This window comes from Anguilla anguilla, chromosome 10 (genome assembly GCF_013347855.1).
Source record: "Anguilla anguilla isolate fAngAng1 chromosome 10, fAngAng1.pri, whole genome shotgun sequence".
NCBI classification, from domain to species: Eukaryota; Metazoa; Chordata; class Actinopteri; order Anguilliformes; family Anguillidae; genus Anguilla; species Anguilla anguilla.
In genome coordinates, this window is record NC_049210.1 from 4164275 (window position 1) to 4187985 (window position 23711).

The 23711-nt window shown below is 46.5% G+C and overlaps 2 protein-coding genes across 6 annotated transcripts; both read right to left on the reverse strand.

Moving 5' to 3' along the window:
• Positions 1-598: 598 nt before the first annotated feature.
• On the reverse strand, positions 599-7276 carry LOC118237554 (zinc finger protein OZF-like). 5 transcript variants are annotated; one of them, XM_035436421.1, is made up of 5 exons: positions 7099-7249; positions 4653-5644; positions 4324-4568; positions 4170-4228; positions 599-3491 (listed from the first exon to the last, which is right to left on the reverse strand). In XM_035436421.1, the coding sequence occupies exons 2-5, from the start codon at positions 4935-4937 to the stop codon at positions 2068-2070; spliced, it is 2013 nt and encodes a 670-aa protein (XP_035292312.1). In that variant the 5' UTR covers positions 4938-5644; positions 7099-7249; the 3' UTR covers positions 599-2067. The 5 variants fall into 5 exon arrangements, with proteins under 5 accessions (XP_035292312.1, XP_035292311.1, XP_035292313.1 ...); XM_035436420.1 differs by having other exon boundaries at positions 599-2528; positions 2613-3491; positions 4324-5644; XM_035436422.1 differs by lacking the exon at positions 7099-7249 and adding an exon at positions 7256-7276 and having other exon boundaries at positions 4324-4906.
• Positions 7277-8371: 1095 nt separating this feature from the next.
• Positions 8372-17085, reverse strand: pik3ip1 (phosphoinositide-3-kinase interacting protein 1). Its single transcript, XM_035436427.1, has 6 exons — positions 16674-17085; positions 16051-16179; positions 15044-15160; positions 12716-12901; positions 12121-12199; positions 8372-10568 (listed from the first exon to the last, which is right to left on the reverse strand). The coding sequence occupies exons 1-6, from the start codon at positions 16738-16740 to the stop codon at positions 10361-10363; spliced, it is 786 nt and encodes a 261-aa protein (XP_035292318.1). The 5' UTR covers positions 16741-17085; the 3' UTR covers positions 8372-10360.
• Between the last annotated feature and the right edge of the window lie 6626 nt (positions 17086-23711).

Genomic DNA, 23711 nt, shown 5'->3' on the forward strand with positions numbered 1-23711 from the left:
TGACTTCTCGCCTGAAATTGGGGGGGGGGGGGGGTCGCATTAGGACACGGTGAGGGGCACCTAGAGGAACATTTCAATGCAATGGAATTACTTTTTTCTTCGCCTCCCCCCCCCCCCCATCCCAAACTGCACACGAGGACGGAGGTTTTACACTTGTCTGACTCTGTTTACTATCAGAACAGAGAATTGAAACATCTCAAAGAACATTATTTTATAATGATCTCACAACAAAAAAAAAAGTGGAATTTTGTGGAAAGAGTAATCTCAGCATTTATTTTTCTTTCATATTAGCCTGAATGTAAATGATTTTTTGTTTTTGGTGAGATTTTTTTGTTTTTGCTCCGCAGGCATAGCCCTGCTTACATGCCTGCTAGTGTGTGCTTTAACGCACGGGAACGCCACTCGGCAACACCAGGGTCGGAAAACGGTCCGGTCCTTGCGACTTCGACTGCGGGTGACCGCTGTTGCGGCAGTTCAGTCGGCACCCTAGGAGGACGTGGCACATAATGCACATTCGACGGTTTAAAGGGTGCTTACAACCAGAGCCATAAAGTGGCCCATATGTATATAAAAATGCGATCAAATACTCATTTTTTTAATTTTATTTTTTATATAGCATAGCGCCAGAGATTAAAATGCCTTCCTACATTGTTACGTGACATTCCTGCATTCCGGAACGTTCTGGGAGTTCCGGTGTCGCTCGTCTGATTTGGCGGTTAGCCTGAGCGCGGCTTCCTTTCGGTGAGCCTCGTCGTTTCACGGGCAGGTTGTCGGGGTAACGCTGGAGGCGAGGCGAAACGCATCGAGGCTGCGCGTCCTCTGCACTTAACACACAGCGTTCGCTCTGAGCTGCCGTGGCTGACGCTGACGCGAGAAAACGTGTCTGAGGTGGAAAAAGATTCACTTTGAAGGGGGACCGATCGATTGAACCTGAATATATTTTTTACCGGACGGAGTAGGTCTGCTTACACGCTAGTATTTTTTCGCAGGAATTGTAAACTGTACAAAACTGGATTGGAACTTATTTTGGAAAAGTGTATAGAAACCGTATGTAAATGTATATATAAATGGTGGTATTTTTTTGGGATGGTGGGTGTGTTGATTTGCAAATATATCGTTTTAGAATGTGAAATGATGTACAATATACCAGGAATTTGTTTTTGTTTCATTATTTCTTTAAGGTACTGACATGTACAAATTGTTACCACTACCATTATGTCACTAGTGTTTTTTTGCACTGTGAGATTTTCTTGAATTAAAACGCTTGAAAGCAGTAAATGGATGTCTCGATTTTCCATAGCTTCACTCCTTTTGGCTCTAATATAACAGTAGTATTAAACCTTAAATAACGGTCTGAATATACAAACACTGAGTGTGTATGTCCGTGTACATTACATCAAGACTTACAGGCTTCGGAATAATGTCACTGAATTTATTCAAAACTTGAAGACAAGTACTACACAGAATTTTACATAACGCAAGGAAATACATTTCTGTGCGTTTCCGTTCCGTTCGATCGCCTTTCGTAGCGCACAAGTAAAGGGTCACGCCGAAAACAAACGCGTTCTTTCGAGTTGCTAACGCTGAAAGGAAAACAGACCGTGCTGGAGAAATGCTAGCCCGTAGCCTGTAGCGTTCAGTTCAACGGATCTGCATCTCATCCGAACAGCCTGAGGCATCGCACTGACCGCAGGGTCAGTGTAATAGTACAGACTGAGCTGCTTTAATCATGGGGAGAACACGGCGTGCCGTACGGTATCTGCTCCAGACAGAGGGGGCTTCGCACCAACTCATCTGAGACCAAAGATCTCGAATTACAGCGTGTCAGTAGTGTTGGGTTTAAACCATCAGTAAAAATGGCAGCCGTGTACTTCTGCCACGGCTGGGTTTTATCAAAGGACGTAAATAACAGTGGTCTAATCTGTGAGTGAATAAAGGTGTTTGTATGAGCAGCTAACTGAGCCAGGGTGAACAGAGCAAAACAGAAAACCAGAAATGGATTGAAGCCTGCCAGGAACCGGATCGCCCCCCCCGTCCCTGCTTTTTAAACCTCAGACCCAGTTCGTTTCAGCCGAGGTCGCTTATCACCGAAATCCAGACGCACTCCTCGGCGTGCGTCTCCTGGTGCGCCATCATGGCGCTGAGGTGCAGGAAGCTCTCCCCGCACTGGGAGCACCGCAGCGGGAGCTCCCCCTTGTGGACGCGCTGGTGGGCCGTCAGGGTGTCCAGCTGGCGGAAGCTCTTCCCGCACTGCGGGCAGCGGTGGGGGGCGTCCCCGGCGTGGGTGCGCTGGTGCCGCGTCAGGGTGTTGGAGCGGCTGAAGCTCTTCCCGCACTGGGCGCACCGAAACGGCCGCTCTCCCGTGTGCGTCCTCAGGTGGAGCGTCAGGGTGCTGGACTGGCTGAAGCTCTTCCCGCACTGGGGGCACTGGAACGGCCGCTCACCCGTGTGCGTCCGCTGGTGCAGCCGCAGGGCGTTGGCCCGGCTGAAGCTCTTCCCGCACTGGGGGCAGTGGTACAGCCCCTCGCCTGTGTGGATTCGCAGGTGGACGGTCAGATCCCGGGACTGACTGAAACTCTTTTCGCAGTAAGAACACCGGAAGGGGCGCTCACCTGTGTGGACCCGCAGGTGGACCGTCAGGTCCCGGGCCTGGGTGAAGCTCTTGCCGCACTCGGAGCAGCGGAAGGGTCGCTCGCCCGTGTGCACGCGCAGGTGCACCCTCAGGTCGCTCGACTGGTTGAAGCTCTTGCCGCAGTGGGGGCAGTGGTACAGCCCCTCGCCCGTGTGGATGCGCTGGTGCCGCGTCAGGGAGTTGGACTGGCTGAAGCTCTCGCCGCACTGCGGGCAGCGGTACGGCCGCTCGCCCGTGTGGATCCTCTGGTGCCGCCGCAGCGAGTTGGACTGGCTGAAGCTCTTGCCGCACTGGGAGCAGTGGTACGGGCGCTCGCCCGTGTGCGTCTGCTGGTGCTCCTTCTGCTGCGACTCCGATTTGAACCCCTTCCCGCAGAAGGAGCAGAGGAAGGGGCGCTCCCCCGTGTGGATCCGCTGGTGCACGGTCAGGTGGGACTGATAGCGGAAGCACTTCCCGCAGTCGGAGCAGGGGTATGGGCGGAGCCCTTTGTGGGACTGCTGGTGCTTTTTCAGGAGTGACTGGCGCCTGAAGCTCTTCCCGCACTGGGCGCACGCGTACTCCGTCGGGCCGCCCGCGTCGGACGGCGTCGGGGCGGGTGGAGCCTCAGTGGGTGGGCGGTGCTTGTGTGTAGTGTTGCTGGAAGACGGTGGAATCTCAGATTCTCCATCAGATGGGCGGTGCTTGTGCGTAGTGTTGCTGGGGGACTGTGGGATCTCAGCTTCCACGTCTTCAGGCCTCAGCATCCGGCCGTGCTCCTCTGGGTGGACCTTCTCGAGGTGCTGGTGGAACTTCTCTTCTTCCACGTGAATGAACGGGCACTCGGTGCACGCGAACACCTGACACACATCGATTGGCTGGTCTGAGGAGGGTTGGAATTGAAACGAGTGGTTAAAACCGGAGACAATAAATTTGAATCAGGAAAGAAAGGTCAAAGGTTGTCAAAGGAAGAAATGGGTTCCATGGACTAGGTCTGGCAAGCACAGCTTTTGGAAGCTACTCAGAACTCAAAAGAAGATTTTTTTTAAATTTAAAAACACCATAAATACACTGAAGCACCCATGGGTGCCGTGTTTACTCAAAGCTAAGCGCTAACCGTGCACCAGGCGAGTGTGGGCACAGCCAATGCTGTAGGACTCCCATTCACAGACACGTTCTTTTAATCACACACAGGTGGGCGGCTAACGGGCTTCCACGACAAACATAAACAGCTGAAGGTGCGCGCGACAACGGCTCGCATTCCTAAACATAAAGTAGAACAGGCCTGTTTTCCGACTTTTCGCCCCCGTGTTTTCAATTTTAAAAGCATGCAAGCCGACACAACAAACGAGGTGCAGTCCGGTAAGTCTTCCTTGAGGCTAGGTGCCGAATTACTTGTTGAAAGTGTTTACCTGTCCACATGTCTTTTGGGTAGGTGGGCTTGGGCCTACGTACCCACAGAGACTGGTGGTGATATTTTTTTATCATTCAGTTTAGCTAGCTGGTTGGTGTTCAATATTATTATATTCCAAGGAATTTTAGGGATAGCAGCAATATTTACCTGTGTCTTGATCCGTGGGGGAAGTCACAGGGGGTCTGATTGAGGATTCAGGAGAGGTACTGCAAGAATCACACATAAAACCAAAACATTATTTCCAGGGCAAACTGTGAGGGGGAGACAGACAGACTGACACTGAAACACCATTCATGCTCACGCTTTCTCTGATGAGCCTGGCAGCCGTTTTGGGGAGCCCTTCAAACTGTCAATCATCTTCCTCTTCCAGGTCATGACCTTTCCCTCCTGTCTCATTTGCCTCTCCTCTTGTGCTGGCCAGAGCTCTCCCCGTCTCCATGGAGACCTTTCTCCCTGGTCCCCGCTGCTACCCGGGGGATGAGGTGGAGAAAATGTGGGAAGTAAAATGTCCGCCGTTTCAAGCTGGTGCCGATTCGGTTCTTCAGCCTGTTTGAGCAGGCAGGAAGTGGCATGAGATGACTGGACCTCCCCTTCCTGTTTCACACAGGACGATTCCCTGCCACCGTTCACCTTTCTGTCCTTCTGCAAGGCTTTATCAGTTTCAGATATCTCCCTCTGTGCATCAGTCTCCTTTTTTTGCTCCAGTCCATTGACCACTCCATCGCTCACAACATCTTCCCTCTTCATCTCCTCATTCTGCCACTGCCCACCTTCCTCATCTTCCTCCTTGATGTTGGATAGTATTTCTTTTTCTTCCCTGCTCATTCGATCTTCACTCCCTTCACTTCTGCTGGGACCTAATCTCAGATCTAGGGGCGTGCAATCTGTGCTGTCGATCAAAGGTTCGGTCTTCATGTTTTAGTTTTCAATAAATGCCAAGTTAACACATTTAAAGCGTACCCCAAATGCCCAGCACCGGTGGGTACCAGTATGTTAACATAATATTATAAATTGACTTTATGTTGGATCCATCTACGATGGATAGAATAACGCAATAAAATTCATTGCACGATCACATAAACAAAATAATATCCAGACAGATTTCCTAAATTCTGTGCAACGGTTTATGTCGGCTTGCAATCCTCGTTCTTTACTTGGTTCGATGAAACCGTTTGCAACGCTAGTAGTGTCTGTCCATCATATCGTTTGACCGTGTTCGCCATTTTATCTGCCAACTAACGGTAATCGTTAGAGAAATTTTAATATCGTTCCTGCAGTGCCCGTGTGTTCTTAAATCAGTACCACATTTCGACAATGCAGAAAATCCTTAACTAGCCAGCAAAATGAGAAGCAAGCTAATAGTAATATCCAGTCCAACGATTCCCTTTCTCTCGGCACTAACAAACAGACTGCATGTTACAGTAGCTTTCGGAGTCCTTTCCTTTGTCGTCAAACCACTTGTCCCTCAGCCAGTAAAAACACTATTGAATTTCACTATCTCCACAGAACAGTAGCTTAAATGTATTAACGTCCTGTTTTCATTTGTACTCTCTACATCCGGCATTCCCTGGCCAGTTCCGTGAGGATAGACCGTAGACACACGTTTAACGACGTGAAAGACCCTGTGAAGCAAAGAAATAATAGGTACTGTAACAAACTTCCGGTTATTTTCAAAATAAAAGTCACGCCCAGTAATTAAATCAGAAATGTTATTGATCTTCGTCGAGTTATGGGAAAGGGAGGTGGTATATATATAACCGTAAGAAATTATAAATATATTATAGGAAATACTGATACTCTGACACCTGGAACTGTGAGCATGGTTTCAACCATATGGACGCAGTTAAATCCAAAACATGAAACAGACTTGGAGTGCAGCACATTATTTCTTGTCTCTGAATTGCCATCTGCGCATATACAGTGGCTGGCTTTTCCTTCCATTTTCAAGTTTTCCATCTCCAAGAAATGAGATGGGGTACTGTTTCTGGTAATGCTAAATACCAAAAAATACAAGAAATAATTATGTGTTTTGCCACAGAAAATGTCTCACCTTAAGTCTTACTGGATTCAAAGAAGTTCAGTTGAAATGTTGGTAAGCACACAATGAGCATAATGAATGAATGTAGTCATACGCAATGCATGTCATAGAAAGAACTGCCTATATGAAAGTTCAAAAATATTAATTGTGTTGTTCCTGTTCTCAATGCATTAGCACTGCTGAATGTAATGCTTTTATTTTGATTGAAAAATAATGAAAAGTAAACCGGATGTTTACACCGGATGTTCGCTACTATAACTCCCAAGTGTTGTTCCCCCCTACAATTGCATCTGGCTTCCTTTTAAGGTTGTGTGTTTTCATGAGAAGGCAAAGCAACTGCAAACAGTAAGTGATTAACTTAAAGTATCTTATGCGAAGAGTCTTAGAGAAGAGTCAGGGTTGTGGGTATGAAATGAGAAGGGCGAGACCAGGTAGCCAATTATTGTCACCATGGCAACCAACCGTTCATTCAGACATGATTTCATTCCATTGAGAATTTCTTTGCCATTATATTGTTGATGTGATAGTTCCTTACAAACTAAGGAAAGAAGGTCAGATGTTATTCAGCTGGTAGTGGGTGCAGCGGAAAGGTTTCTGGTAGTGAAACACTTCTCTTCTGAGAACTTGCACAAGTTCAGATTTCTGTGTGAAGGAAAATAATTTCATGTTCACGTGAATGGAGTGATGGTATCAAACTGACCAGGCTGAGGCTGGGACATTTGTGACTTGAACAAGTGTCTGTATGTTATAGGAAAAGATCCCAATGAGCTACGTGACTCTGGCAGCCCAGAGACAGTTCAGCATATAGCCTACTTCTAATGTGCTAGACATCCAGTGCAGAGAGGGTATTGTTTAAAGATCTATCAGGTTTAGAGATTTATCTTAAATCTATTCTTGGCTGACGTGAGAACCACCAGTTCATTGAAAGAAAAGTTTCTGTTTTTATACGAAACTGGCCTATGCTCCCTGATATAATGATGTGATCCAAGACGCGAGAAGATATTATTGCTTAGACCAGTGGAGGGCAGTAATACTCACGTTAGCGTCTACACTGCCGGAAAGTCACAAGAAGGTGATTTTCGTTACCGGAGGTCTGGATCACGTTTGAATACATTTCAACAACACAAAAATGCACGAAGTTAAGAAAACGCTCCGTTCCTGCGATTCTGTGGGGTAGTAAACGCGTTTGACAAACCTGCGATTTGTACCTGCAAAAAATGTTGTTTAGGGCTGTTACCGATAAACAGAGGTGGGTAACCCGGCTTCAAAGATTAAAAAGACTGACCATGTATTTGCTCCACCACCATGCACTAAACCAGCTGATTACAATAATTAGTTCTCCTATCGTGCTGAAGAGTTATGCTAATTAGAATCAGCTGGTTTAGTTGTTGTTTAGTGTTGCCGCGTCACATACAATGTCATTATTTCATACTGCGATTTCAATGTTTATTAACGCTGATTGACTGACTGACTCTTTGGAAAAGAAAGGTTTGCATTGTAAATACAATTGTTCTGATCAAACTCCAGTAATGGTCTTGAGAACAAGGTGTGTGTATTCTTTAGCCAATCAATAATTAAAATGAATCACTTGTGCAGAAAGCACGGGGCGGAAACGCACCGAAAACCACCAGACACTGCGGTCCTCGTGGACTGAAGTTTGACACTCCGTGGGTTAGTTTTCATCTTGGTTCGCCACAAGAGGGCGAGAACGTATCAATTTACTCAGGTCGGGGGCAGCTGTGTCACACGTGCCGGTTTTATGACTTGCTCACGTGGCCATGGTTAAGTAGGTCAGCTACACAAAATCATTCAAAATATTCTTTGTAAAGGTCAGCCATATTTGATATATGTTTCTGTGGGCTTTGATTTCTGCAGGAAACCGCTAGACTTGTGGAAATCCACACGTAAGTGCTGTGGAAAAACTTGTGTTTTTTGTGTGGAAAAAAAAGTGTGTTTTGGACCCATTTAGGCCTGAGACTGACTTGACCGAATTCTTCTGAGAAAGCAAGTCATTGAGGCATTTTTTTGTGCTAGCATTGCCAGTGGATTCAGAGAAGCCTGTATTTCAAACTAAAACTCACATATTTTATATTAATAGTTTTTAAAATGACATATGATATGCTGCTAAAATACATTTTTGTCATTTAATTTTATGTCACGTCATGGATTCGGTGAGATGCTGTGGATTAGTTGATGTAAATCCTATCTGCTTCAAGTGTATTAATAATAATAATAATAATAATAATAATAATAATAATAATAATTTAATTAACCATCAGAAATTGCTCAGTAAAAGACCAGAAAATTCCAACATTTTCAAAAATCTTTTTTATTTCAGTCACAGCAGTATAAACTGCTAAATATACAAATGCAAGTACTGTTTTAAATTTAAAACAAAAGAAACAGTAGCTGCATATTTTAAGAAAAAATACACAAGTCATCCCAAATAAAATGCAACAATTTAATAATTATCCAGTATTCAGGTCAACTGAAAGTTCAACTCCAGCTTTTTAAAATAAAAAAATAATGACCACTGATTTGTGAAGATTGAGAGTAGGTTCACAGAACAGAAATAGATACTGGATAAATTACATCCACATCAAGGTTTATCCTACAAATATGTGTGGTACACTGCTGACTGTTATGTGCCGTTGTAATAGTACTACAACAATCTTTGGATAATTAGACACGACAAAGCAGAAAAAATAATATTGTGGCACACTTTACTCTCATAACGTTCAAAGCAAGTGGTAGCCATCGAACAATCATTTATCGTTACCTATAATTCAAGCTTTCCAAATGATTAAACAAAGTTGTGATCTGATTATTTTGTCCTGGTGAAAGTAGGGCTCGTATGATGCACTGTGGCCGAACGACATGGCAGCAGACCTTCACACCACTCGACATGCTCGAAAATCCGTTTTTCTCTTTCCGCTCTGTCCCTGGAACCATCCGCTTTTCCTCTGAGGAGCAGACGAATAATCGAATGATTCTAACGATGTTTCGTGCCACAGAATAAGCCCCGGTAATCGCATTACGGTTCTCTTTCCGTTGTCGTTTATTTTATTTTTTTGTATTTTTTAGGGAGTGTCCTCGGACCAATCTCAAGATTCCGAGCGACAGCCTGTCGCCCAGGCGACGGACTGGCTGAGGGCGCGTCATCGCGCTGCTTCCCCTCATTTTTACGACCGTTAAATGAACCTGACGGGCTCCAGAACACCCTGCTTACGCCTTCATTATACTTCCAACCCGAGCCGCTGATCTAACGCTGAGCCGCACGCTCCCAGGAGGGAATACTTCCGCCCGGCACTGGTTTCTGGGTTACGTCCTGAGCGCAAAAGGGCTGTTATTATTACGGGGGGGGGGGGTCCGTGGGGGGGGGGGGGTATACATTCAAATGTAGCACACCGAGGACGTGCCTGTTCAAGCGCTGAGCAGTTTCGTTACATGTTTTTCCACGACTCCCGACGGAGGGACAAGAGGGGGGCACTGGAGTTTTGCATTTGAACACTTCCAATCTCCGAAACCGGACTTTCCGGTTTCGCCTCGCGCCTGCGCATTTCCAGGAACCCTACCACCCATTTCAAATCCAAAGCACACAGGGCATGTTGGGTAATTTCCAACGTGACAATCACTTTTCGTGTTTTCGGGACATGGTCTAAGCTCCACTAACCCCCCTTTCACTCAGACCTGCTACTGATCAGCAACAGGACAACCGAGAAAAGGAGTCTTCCTGTCCTCCCGCAGCAGAAAAGGACACTGCTTAAATCATCCTGACGCGCTCTCGGAGTGAAAACAAAAGCATAACAAACAAGCGTTATGATTTTTGTTTCCCCCTCTCAGCTGTGTGGGACCGGGATCAGTGTCGCTACCTCTCTCGATTAACTTTACATCTCTCCCTTGAAACACGCACAGCTAAGAAGGACAATCGCAACCCATGCCACCCATAAAGGATGTTTTCCAATATAAAAAAATAAAATATTTTACACCAAGCGTCCCTGACATGCACTTGTTTTTGCACAAAGCTCATCCATTGTCTGCACATCTGATTGCCTCTATGGTGAGGAAATCCTTCTTTTGGTTTTTTCCCTCCCCATTTAGACATACGCATTTACACAAAGGAAACGAGAACAATGAGTTTACCATTGAGTATAGACTGTTAGTCCCATTTCCTTTCCAGAAGGCTAATATAAGTAGGGGGTGGTGAGTTTGTAGGGTAGCCTCTCTCCTCTGAGATCCGTGGTAATTTTATTTTCCGTCAATTTTTTTCCCGCGTCGCCGGGCCCCGCCCCCTCGACCCTCAGGCCCCCGGGGTCCCGGCCTGGCCCATGAGAGGATCGCCGCCCTCCACCCCATCCTCGCCGGGGGTGTGCTGGGGGTCGATGACAACGGTGTTCTCGTCCACCAGCTCGCAGGTGGGGTTGGAGAAGGCCGAGAGGGGGAGGGTGATTCGCTGCATCTCGCGCTCGTACACCCTCTGCTCGTGCTGCTTCTTCAGGTCCCGACCCCTGGGAGAGGGAAGACAAAAAAAGAGAGTGCCTTCAGTCATCCGACCAGCAGGGGGCAGTATGAAACATTTACGTTTAGGGATTCAGCAGATGCTCTTTTCCAGAGTAGCTTTTCTTAATTTTCAATTGCCTTAAATGTTGTGATCGTGACTTCAGAAATACACAGAAAACCATAGATTTGTCACATTACACAGTATTGTCCAATGCGAAAGACCCCTTCATTCATTTAAAAGATGGGAAGAGGAGGAGTTCTTTTATTTTAGTTACATTATCACTTAAACAAGCATAGTGTGGTCCTTGTACAAGTACTGGGTACAGTAGTAAAATGACCTGCTTGTGACCTTTGTGGCATTTCCATTTCTAAGAACCGAAATGAACACTAGGCTCGTCGGCTTATTTTTAACTTGGGGGAGCACATTTGATGCTGTAAATCTGAACGAGCCTCATTTGACTACGTCCTCCGGTCGCTGGTCGAGACCGCAGGGCGAGCGATTGAAATGAACAGAAGGCTTTTCGCCTCCCGTCACTTCGTTCTGAGCAGGGCGACAGACGTGCGACGGCCGGACAGCGAGCCCGGGTTTCTGCAAGCGACGCGTTATATAATCCCTCGCCGTTACACCCCGGCAGTGTGGTCGACGCGCTGCCAGGAGCAAAGCCGACGCCCACCCCAGTCCTCGCATCGCTGCGACACTGAGATCTTGGCAAACCTCACTTGAAAACGGAGGCGGACGTGGCGGTGGTGGTGGTTTCACTACTGTCTCCCGAAAAAGGTGGCTCGCAGTCCAGCCAATGGGATGCAGCTCTGCAGCCGACTAAACCAATCTACCCTTATTCGGTACACCAAGCCAATGGGGTGCAGTGGAGACCAGGGCTGTCTAAGCCAATCAGATCCGCCCTCGCACACGTCGTCACATTCCGAACAGTGACATCAGTGTTCTCCCACTCGTAAAACTGCCCAAAACCCAAATGCTTGAGCCTGCTGTTCATCGACTATGAGCTCCAAAAATATAAAGTAACTGCAAGCCTGCTAATCAGATTTGACAGCCAAAGCATAGATATCCAAGGACACCCCACAATCGGCCAGACGGTATCGCAAAATACGCTATGCGTAGCTAAAGCCAATCTCCTGCACTGCAGTGTGTCCACCTCCCTGAGGCCCCTTCTTTCCGCTCTTTTAGAGACATCGAAAACAGCCTCTTAAAATAGCACCACAGCAGGCCATTTAAATCCCCTCCCTCCCTTTCTTGCACGAATACATTCTGAATGGCAGTCGGAGCAGCATGACAACGCAGCCGAGTTAGGACGGATTCTTGTTGTTTTCGGAACTAGGTCACATCCTGTCCGCACCAGGGGCCCGCCCCCCATCCCCACGGCTACTGGGGTGTGAGTACTGAACTACCCTCCCGAAACGTGCAGAGGGCCAGACCGCACCGATTCCGTTTCACGGTGAGGCGGGACGGGGCGGAGGGCGGAACTCGAGCGTACGAGATGGGGGTCTGCTCTCAGCCTATCAGCACGCGAGACGCGCGTGACCTCGGCTCCTCCCACTGACCTCTTGTAGAAGTAGCCCAGCGTTATTCCCACGCCCAGGATGATGATGACGGCCATCATGAGGATGCCCAGGATGTAGCCTGAGGAAAGAGGACATAAGGACAGTCCGATTTTAAGAAATTTAAGAGAGAACAGCAATAAAACCCAGCACAGATTTCACTGAGAAATTCATTTACTTGTGATTACCGGCTAAGACCTCCTGACGACAAGTTGCTGTTATCAAAAGCTATCTTCAACAACTATATCAAACAGAATCCATTTCTGTTTCTGAACCACTTACTCCTAAATACAATTAGCTGACAAATTCAGACCCCAAGGACAATTTAGACTGCCCCACTAGCATAACCTGCATGTCTTTGGACTGTGGGAGAAGACACATGCAGACCCAGGGAGAACATGCAAAGGCCCCAGCCAGGACTCAAATAGGATTCTGTACCTTCTTGCTGTCAGGCAACAATGCTACTCACTGCACCACCATGCCACCCAGAAACACTGTTCTGAGACGTCTAAACCTGAACTTCACACACTCATCGAGTTTTCTTGGCCATCCTTCGGACAGCAGCAGAAAGCGTAACTATGACATCACTGGAGCTCACCCACGGTTCCGAGGTCCTTCTTCTTCTTTGGTCCCGTTCGGACCCGCTGGCTGATCCCAATGACGGGCTGCACCGCGGCGCTCTCGCTCTGCGCCGGGGCGGCCTGGGCCGGCTCGAAGATCTGGGTCTCCCCCGAAGAGGAGGATGATGGGAAGGTCTCGGCCTCCGCTACGTCAGGCGCTTGGTCTAGAGAAAGAAAAGGGCGAGGTGGTGCTTTAGCACAACCCACAAAACAATGCCACCCCTGATGATGCATCACTGATGGTGGATTGTTATCATTGGTGGTGGGTTGAGGGTGTGATTAGATAGATCGTTGAGTATCCTATTCATTGCATATGCATCAAAGTAAGGCCTCGGACTAGGCCCCACGTTCAACAGATTACTCGTGATCTAATTTGACCTGCTCAATCGCTGGACAAGTCACAAACCTGCCAGCAGTTTACTTAATGACATCAGCCTACTGAAGTCGCCACAATATTGACATCAATGGGTTTTAATCCACATTCGGAGCCATTGCCAGGTGGCCAGTGTTTGCTCACAGATTACCGTAGTTTGCTTAGTTATTGGAGCGACGGCGCAGAAACAAAAAGGTGAGAACTGTGCAAATAAGACTATGGCCTTGCAAAAGCTGGCCAACATCTGCTCCTTCAAATCAAAAGGGGGGGGTGGGGAATTTCTGCCCTCCCCACCCCTCCAAAAAAAGTTGTTTACCAAGAGTTTCAATGTTAAAAGGAATGAGATCACTGCCAAACACAGGCCAATGGGAAGCCGTCTCTATGGGAATCTTGCGAACAAGTGGGCCAATTAGCTTAGAGCGGGAGTGGCCAGCCACAACCTCATGGCAGGTGCTGTACAAGTTATTCTTGTTTTTTGTATTGTTTGTTTCTTAAAGTATGCGCTGAAGATGTTATTGCTTAACTAGTTTAAACTACCTAGACTATCTACAAGGGTCACAGAAATTTTTTTTTCATAAATCAACAGACTGCCCCAGACGAGATGGCATATTATTCCATACGTTTACCAGGCTCCCCATTTCCCTATTTATCAACTAGGTACTGTGATAATTGTACAAACTGTCTGTTTCTCGTTTCTAATGCCTGTATGACACTGTAACTGTTTAGCCCCCAGGTTCAACTGTTGACTAAATAGGTCTGCAGCACAGCTCAGCAAATGTCAGTGTGCTGACATAAACTTGACAGCACAGCTTACATTTTGTTAACAACCTTGCAATGCAGGATGTCTGACAGTGTTACTGTTGCTTAGGAGCCCTGATGGGGTTAGTATTAAGTTAGCGATTCTGATGGTGCTAAGGGTTCTGACAGTTGTTAGGGGTTTGGTTGGTATAAGGGGCTCAGATGGTGTTAGGGGCAGTTCTCTGGCCCAGCTGTGAGGACAGGCTCCAGCTCTCTCTCTCCCTCTCTCACCCAGCAGCGCAACCACCCCATCACTATGACAACCAGCCCCAACTGGCCAACAGCTAGAGGCCTTTCAGTCCCGTGTTTAAAAAAATATTTGTGCAACGTAAAACAAAGAACCGGGGCAAAATTGTTTATTCTTCTGTCACAAGGTTTGAAATCTCTTTCGGTTTGACAGAACTGTAGATCTGCATACTTTACTTTCAGCCACAATATTTAATCATTTATCTTTATTTCGCCGTGGATAAGAAGCTTGCATGTTAACTGAAGTGAGCTGACACTCAGTTGTGAATAAGGAAGAAGGAAAAAAGGTGGATGTAAGGCCACAGGTCGTGCAGCTCAAACAGCCAAAGGCTGCCAGACGAAATGTTTTAATTATCCAAAACAACGTCCCACGGCTACTCAAGATCAACACATTTTTATTTCAGAATTCATAAATGGGAGGACAGAGTTGTAGAATGAACAGAACATGGCAACGAGTAAAAATGCAGAACATCTTAATGGACTGAGGTGACAGTGTCTTTGGAGCGTGGCCTAATATCGCAACATATTGGTTTGGGTTATTAATCATACGAATCATACAAAAATAAAGTCATAAAGACCGGGCTCAGTGCTGGGGAGGGCGAGTGAAGAGTCTGAGGAATCTGCTATCAGACTGACTGAGCACGTAGAGTTATTTAAAGCAAATACTTCAGCCCGTCTGCAGTGCATACATACAGGCCGTGAAGACGGTTGTTGATGACTGTATAACCTTTAAAAAGATATCTAAGCATAATGCGATGGCTACCATTCTGCTGCAAAGGACACTGCACTGCATGCACACATGACCTGTGCAAATCAAGAGTTCAATTCAAGCAGACCATTCACAGTATTCACGATTGCGCAACAGCAAGCGCTAATCATGGCTGGTTACCTTTGCAAGCCGCGATGGCACAGTCCTGCCTTTGAACGTTGCCTTCCTGGTCCGGCACATAGCACCACGGCTTGTCGGAAGAATCTGGGTTACGACAGTAGCTGTGGTCCCCGACGCCTGCAGGACAGCACAACCAAGAACAACGTTTTAAACAGACCGCTTTTTATTTATCGCTGTGTTTGTATGAGGAGGAATTTGTTTTTGTTTTTTTCGCTCCCGCAAGCTGAGCTTACGGAGAGAGCAAAAGTTTATGGGTGACAACTGCTGCCGGTACACTGAACTTTTATTTCGCCTTGGCGGATGAATAATACATTAGCATTATCATAAATGGATGGAAAAAACTGACGCAGCTAATACAGACCATAAATAACGATTATGTGCGTGTGTATGCATTTGTGCATGTTTTGACATTTTACATTGTTGTTTCAATGCTGATCTTGTGTTTTTGTGTGTGTATGTGTGCGTTTATATTTATTTGTGTATATGTATGTCAGTCTATGTGTTTGTGTGGGTTGTGTATTTGTCTTATTCTTCCATGTTAAAAAGCCTTTGCACTGGTCCATCCGGTCAAGACGGTCACCGCTGCCCATGTAACGGATATAATCACGTACGTGTCACATGGATGCGCCGCGTCTGTACCAGTCATAAATCTGTCAATAACCAAGTGCTGTTGACATGAACGTCTGCTGCTGCTGACATTCCAGCACCAAGGTACGGGCGCCTCTTTCGCACTTAACACGTTTCCTAAACATTCCCTCTTTCACCTCAGACTCGAGCAACACGCCAGGGAAAGTGTGCCTGAGAGTCTGGATAACCGTTTCGCCGTTAAAGTGATGCGGCTTCCCGTTTTCCAACTAAGATATTTTCCCCGTGTGGAGATTAGGCAACTTAGCCCAAAATACATGACAGGACATATATGACATTGCAGAAGGTGCTTTAAATAGTTGTTTTCCAGGTGGTTTTAATATTAGCCACAAACGCAACAGACTGCAAAAGTGCGTCCTTACCAGTCTCCGCGTCAGTGTGGACTGACACGTCGTAGTCTCTGGTTATGTTCACCCAGTTAAGGCACGGCTTTCCCGTAGAAGTGATTTGTTGTTCCCCTCGGTATTTCACCCCGTTACTTCTTGTGCATTCTGTGCAAAGAGTCCATCCAATAAAACACTAGCTAATATATTCAGTTTCGAGATTTAAAGGAGTATGAAATCAAAACAATCATACATATAATGTGAACTACTGCAGACTGTTTAGCTAAAAACACGATACGGGGCTAGTTATCTAGTTAAAATCAATAGGCTACGGGTGTGTGACTGGGACTTTAAAACCTGTTTTTTCCTGGTTGCTTTGTTACTTATTAAGCCTTGTTCAGTTATCACCTCTAACATTGCCATTATCAATGAATAAATCAAAACGGACAAGACAAACTTTATAATTATGCTTTTATAAAACTTTGCTGAATCAATGGACTGATAAAAAATGAGATACACAATCACTCAAAAGAGCGTGAAAGGAAATCGATCGGTTATTTAACGCACTGCAACAAATACACGATGACATTTATTATAGATATATAACATAGCAATATCGACAAATTACAGATGCCTTTGTTTTAAATTTTGTCAAAGCTTACCTTCAATATTCGATGCACAGTCCACAAATACGACACTCATCAAAACAAAGTGCAGCAAATACATCATTTCGTTCAGCTACAGTATATCCTTTTAAAAGCAGACAAAAACAACTCACAAGCGCATAATGCACAGACTTTTAAAAAAAAATGTTAACGTCGAGGATATCTGCGGTTTTTTTTTTTTTGTTTGTTTTTTTTTAGTTTTTCTTTGTTTTTTTGCAGAAGAGCCTATGCTGAATTTCTCAGTCACACTGCTCTTTCTCTCGCTGCAGTTCAAGCCCTTGTTTTCGACGAGAACTCAGTTTTCTTGGTAAACAGCCTCTATCTGGGCTAAGGAACTGCCCCTTTTGCGGCATCGACAGTTGCTCAGAGCGTCTTCAAGGTCCTAAAGGCGCCTATTAGCGCGCGGCAGTTTCGTGCGCCTGGATTGACTATCCCGAACAAAAGCGCTGGCTCAGTAAAGCCAGCTGTTACAGGAAGCTTCGAACGCATCCCTTTTCCAGCTGTAGTTAGGGGTGGGGTGTGACGGGGGCGGCGTACAGAAACAAAACAAGTGACTGTAGGCTTCAGTGCTGAATAGACTATCGATTTTGTTGTTCGGAGTACACAATGCCATGCTGTCGTCTCTTCTGGAGACGACAATCAGATCAATCAGAACGATGTTTTAAGAAATTCCTGATATTTACAAGAAAGGTTAAATAGACTTTTAAGGATGTATAACATTCACATGATAAGCCTAGATGGGTTAACTGACCTGTTCCCATGTTCAGATACTCTTCAGTGTATTTGTACACACACACTGTACTTTTCAATGAATTTGCTGATCAAGTCATCAATCAATCACAGTGAAGTCGCTATGTTAATTTCTGCTATGACCATCAGGTCCTGAACACAAAATAACATGGTGCTAAATATGGCATGCAACATTTCAGGACCCTAGAGGCACGTTGTTGAACATTTCAGGACCTTCAATGCACATTGTTGAACATTTCAGGACCTTCGAAGTGCGTTGTTGGTGGTGACAACGTAGAATAAACATATATATTCTCAAAAACAAGTTGGCCTTGATCATACAAAGAGACAGTGTTGAATTGTGGCAGCAAGATTCTGGGTCTGATTTTTCAAAAATGGTAAGATGCAAATCATTCTCGGGTACAAGCAATTGGTTGGCCCACTACTGGAACCAAGAGATAAACTGGAGTTTATATATACATGGACATAGATAAACATGACCACATTAGATGTTACACTCTCTGCCAAACTGCCCTGTTTGGAATAATCCAAAACATTTTCAGTGAGCTATTTAAACCGAGGATGGCAATTTATCAACGGAGGTGAAGTTCAGTGCAGACCAAGTGTCCACTTACCTAAAATGGAGCTTCCAGAATATGGCACCCTCACAACTTCTCAAACTCTAATCGTGTGCTTGGATGTTCCTTGTCAACCCGTCTAATTGGCTGCAGGAGCACCCATGTTGGCTGACAGCACTGCTGGGGCCTTAACTGTGTGTTTGCTCTGAAAATGTAAAATAGGATGTGCTTTTGTGGTGTTTACAGGATCTCAGTTGGTTAATCTCAAGTCTATTGGGGGGAAAACAGTGAAGACACCCCCCTACCACTTGCCTGCTGTGCCTTGACGGGGAGGCAGTAGTGTAGAGGCCAAGGAAGTGGACCAGTAGCTTAAGGGTTGCGAGTTCAATTCCAATGTCAAGACAGGGTGTTATTGTGTCCTTGAGCAAGGCGCCTGCCCCTGGTTGCACCAGTCAAAATATCCTGCGGTATCACGGATGATAATGTAAATCTATTTGGATAAACATGTCTGCTGAATGGCCGAAAGTGAAATTGTCCAACGCTTCATTTTACATTTAGCCATTGTTTTCCTACACTGGTCCTTGCCTCTGCCCAAATAATAGAGGTAGAAAAGTTTTTTCCTCGCAGGCAAATTGAATCAAAGGGTTAAACCAGGAACTGCGAACGTCTGTATGAAACCTGCGCAAGTGTTGGATTTGACAGTATTCTTTCAAGGATTTGCACATTTTCGCACTGTGCCATGTATTAAAGATAGGATTTAGATTTTCTTTAAATATTGGAGATAAGACTGATTGGCGAACTAGGCGACAGGAGGTCACATGATTATCCTGAAAGGATGCGTCGCTGAATGTGGAAGGAGGGAGAGAAAGCACGGCGCGCATAAAGAACATTTTGTTCTTTGTAATTATGTTTTCCCTCTCTCAGTAAATTGAGAACGTCCACTCTTTTCTTTTTTTTTTTACCATATTTGTGTTGTTTTGTTCACGTTTTGGAACAAAACTAATTACTCAGGAACATTTGTCCCAATTTCGCCTTGTTTCCAAAACAGGGACAGCGTGGTGCCGCTCCATGGCTGGTGTCCCGTCGGTACACCTGAGCAGAAACCTCATTTCCCACAGTGCTTTTAAGGTGAATTCTTTGGGGTCTGTGTCTTTTCGCTTTTAGCTCTTAACATTGTTTGGACTTTCCTGCCGTCTTTGTCCAATCCAGTGTCTTGTGCTCTGCAGTGGCAGGATAGCTCCACTGCCGGCTTGGGATTCCTTCTTCCGCTGGGTTCACCTAAAGTGCAACCCTTATTTTCCCCCCCAAAAAAAGGCAGCTCCCAGACCAGACTGTACATGAGAGGATCAACAGGGCCGGTGAAATTTTGGCTAACCCACTCGTGAGAAAAAAAATCAGAAATAAAACTATAGCAGTGGTGACCAACCCTGTTCTCGGAGACCTACATGTACCATCCTGTAGGTTTTCATTTCAACACCTAATTTGGCGCACCTGATTCTACTAATTAGCAGCTCGACAAAGATCTCTAGCCGTTGAATGAGGTGTGCTTTGTTAGGGTTGGAGTGAGGGTTTACCTGTGATTTAGGCGTGCTGTTTACAGGGTTTTCTCCCTGCTCCCTCCCCCCAAGAATATCAATCCATTTTTAAGAGCCAGTATCAGGATTGGTGTCGCACGCTAAAACTCAAAAACTGAGTCGAGCTTTGTCGAGTCAGCAATCCGAACCCCCCCCAAACCCCCGGAACACCTTGTGATCCTTCCCCGGTCGTTGACCCGTGCTGACCACGTGTGAGAGTGCACCGAGCGAGCAGACCGTCCCCGGGGCGATGGGGGAAAATGGCCGCCGCCGTCGCCTGCTGTTCGCTCCGCGGTAACAGCTGGGCCTTCAGAGCAGAGGCCTCTCTCACTGTGAGCCCGTCTCTGCGGGTGTGCACACACACACACATACGCACGTGCGTGTATGCGCTAACAATGCATATCACTTACACACGTGCGTGTATGCGCTGACAACGCATATCACTTACAAATGTGTGTGCATGCCCAGCATTACTGGAGAGCTGTACTGTACTAAGAGCGATGTTTCTGAATGTGGCCACTGCAGCAGCAGATGATCTACGACTACTGTAATCTTCTCTGTTCCTGAATGTGCCCTTTGGGCAATAAAAAATCTGGCCCCCCAGTCAAAATGCCCCCCATTGTTTTCCAGTATCCTGTTGTCTTCTGTTTTGCTCTGGTTCAGGGACATCGGCTGTTTTGTCTTTACAACCCTTTACTGACTCCATAGTGGTGAGGGAAAGCAAAATAAAATTTCACAAAATCGCTTTCAAGAAAACGAAAGATTTTCACCGATCAGAGATTCACGTTTGCCTAACCCGTCGTGTTTTGTTTGTGCTGTGAACAGGTCTGTTCTATCCTCTACTGAACCATACAGATATTTATTTTTTTCTTCTTCAATAGATACATTCTGTGTTGCATTTAAGCTCTTGTGGGTTAAAATAAATTGGAGGATTAGGGTGTGCTTCTGGGAATGTTTGTGCCAGTTACAGATCTTTTTTTTTTTTTTTTTTTAAATAATAATTTTGACATTGTGCTCTTTGTTTCATGACCTTGTTAAAAACAAGTAGCTGGTAGGCTTGGCTTATCACCCTGCCACAGTCAATAAGGGTGCAGTAAAGCAGCAGTCACCGGGCCTGTTTTATGGGTTTGCACTGGAGCGCACACTTAATTATTGCGGGGGACGTGTAGGCTGCTCGGTTCTGCCTTCAGTAGGCTGGTGAGTATTACACACACACACACACACACACACCCCATAGCATCTGTGTCCAATCAGAAAATGGCGTGGCTGTCTACAGGCAATGTGTCGCATAAACACTCGGTGTTAATTCTGTTACGAGACCAGATGCATTAGTGTGATTAGGAAAGTTTGGGGGGGGGGGGGGGGCGGGTTCCGGTAGTGGAGTGTAGTTCTTTCATTGTTCAGAAAAAAACAATGAAGCAACCACATTTTCCCCCAGAAGGAACTGCTGGGCTTTAACGGCAGATTTTAGAATAATGATTTTTCTTTTTCTTTTCTTTTTACCACTGGGTTTTTAATTTTTTTTTTTTTTTTAATCCTGTGAAATATCAGTGGTTAACAGTGCATGTGGCACACAGCACTGAGCACTGCAACAGGTCTCACAGTAAAATTGTGTAGGAGGGCTGTGCTGCTGTGCTATCACAAACAGGAAATGGTTTCCTGTGAGGTCGCACGTGTGCATGTGTGCACGTGCAGTTTAAAGAGCAGCTGCGCTCGCTGCTTCAGCTTGGCTCCGCCTACGACACGAAAATGTGTCCTGGGGTCGGTGGCGTAGGTGTGCGCATCTCATTTGCATAAAGTATTCTATATACTGTACAAATGAATTTGTACAACGTGACTGTGCCGGGCTCATGGAACAGGATCAAACTGTCAAACTAGACATCGCAGATCATGTATTAATCAAGATTCAGCGATTGCATGGCCTGTTTCTCACCTCAAATGTTTTGGGGAGCATTATTTTTGTGGAGTGTTCAGGCAGAATATGATAAAGTTTATGGACGGGTCACCATGTTCCTCGAAAACCAATCTAGCCAATCAGGTGCCGGCAGTGTTCCGTCATATTAAAAAGTAAACTGACAAATTTGAGGGAGGCAGCAATTCTCCTGCTGGATATCTTCATCGACATCTGCATCACGTAGTCTTATCTCCAAAGAGGTACTCTGATATCATAACTGGGGCGGGGCCAGAATAGAATGCAGAAGGCATTTTATCCAAGTGTTACAGAGGGCAGCACCAAGATGTTATCTACCAGTTTATTTCTGCCAAATTATATTATTTCAGAAATGTTGAAATAACGGCACGGATTAAAATGATTCAATATAGAGTGGGCATACAAACACCAAGGCAGTAATTACGCCTAGAATCTAGGCTGTGATGACCTTTTAAAGAGACAGAAGACAGAGAGCGGTTTTTGGGGAGAGCACAGCTGAGCCGACTGTGTATCACTCCTCAGTTTCGATCCCCCCCTTCCCTTCCTACACGTCCTCCGTATCCGTGACTCACACACGACAACATTTATTCTTATCTCTCATCCTCGCTGTTCTTTTTTTTTTTTGGGGGGGGGGGGGGGGTTTATTTCATTTTCTAAAAAGCAAAACAAGTTACTTATGCAGGTCCTCTCTGGGCGAGGCACTCGGTCACGCGGAGCAGCGGACGAAGGACAGGCTCGTCTCCCGGGCCAGACGGACGCGGTACAGATTTTTTGGCGGAATGAAGAACTTTGGGGAGCGTTGGGGGGGGGGGGGGGTTGTGGGGGAGGGGGTGGCTCTGGCAAGTCACCTGCCCTTGGAGTCCAGCCTGCTGACTTGTCAACGCCTCGCCTGGTTTCCTGGCTAGGGCGAGCTGTTTACCGTCGTGGATCACTTCTCCCTCAGAGTTCACACTGGGCCGACGGTAAACTCACACGGGGTCAAAGGTCGGCTTCCACTCACATCCAGACAGGAGGGAGTCCGACGGAGGGAGAACTCCCTTTCAGGCAAGCGGGAGTCATCACTGCAGTGTGGAATTATCGAGAGAAATTTGGGCACCGAGACAACACAGACGAACATATGGCAGTACGGGGCACTGGGTGGCTCACGCGGGTTAGGATGAGCCCCACGTTCTCGGATCGATTCCAGACTTTGCCAGTGCCGACTGTGGCCGGTAGCTCCATAGGGCAATGGGCAATTGCTGATTGCGTCGTGTGTGGAAAGGTTCAGTCAGAAGGTTCAGTCGCTGGTTGATGAGGTGCCGTGAACTGCTCGTTAAAATCTGCATATGAAAGGTCTTCCTCCCACTCCACTCTGTGAGGCCTCAGCTGTAGTCCGTATTAAGAGAAGCAGACTGTCGACACCACGTGTTTCGGAGGAGAACCGTGGACGTCTACGCTCTCCTGAATTGGCAGGGGAGTTTTACGCACGACAGTTAGCGTACAGATGGTTAGCCATTCCAAATTTGGGCTGGTATTGAACAAGCTAAGCCCCATATTGGGTGCCAAATTTGTATTTTTTTTAAAGAACAGCAACATGGCAGTATGACCAGCAGCCTCCAGGTTTATGAAGGACTCTTATGGTAATGGTACTCTTGGGGGAGAGCGTATTCTAAAAGCTGAAAAACAAGGACTGCGGGCAGCAACAGGCCTGCTCTCTGGAGGATTTCCTTGAGAAAAGTTTCCACTGCTTCAAAGGAACTTTCCACATCGTTCAAAAACAATTCGCTTTGCACTGTCGCCCGAGGGCAGAGCGTGCGATAGGACAGACCTACGTTCCGTCTGAGCTAGGGCTGATCGAAAACACCTCTCGCGAGGGCGGGGCGGGGGAGTGGGGGCCTGGCTGCGGTGATGTAATCCGGCCTTAATGGCGAGCCCGTTGCGGCGCAACCGCGGAGCCACTCCAGAGCGGTGGTGCATCTTCGGTTTCCCCGACGCGGCCCGAAAATGAACACTTAGGCCCCATTAGACGCCTCATCTGGGATAAGTGCGGCTATTCCCCTGTTGTTTGCCGACCGTTCTCGCTCTGCCGCTGGCTGCATTGCATCATCGCCTCGGCTACAGAATAGCAGTGTGGGGGGGGGGGGGGGTGGTTTGGGAGCGTAAGTACACGCTGTTAATTTCCACAAACAAGTGGTGAAATATCAGGTCGCCTCGCCGAGGGGAGAAACACACCGCCGTGTGGCCG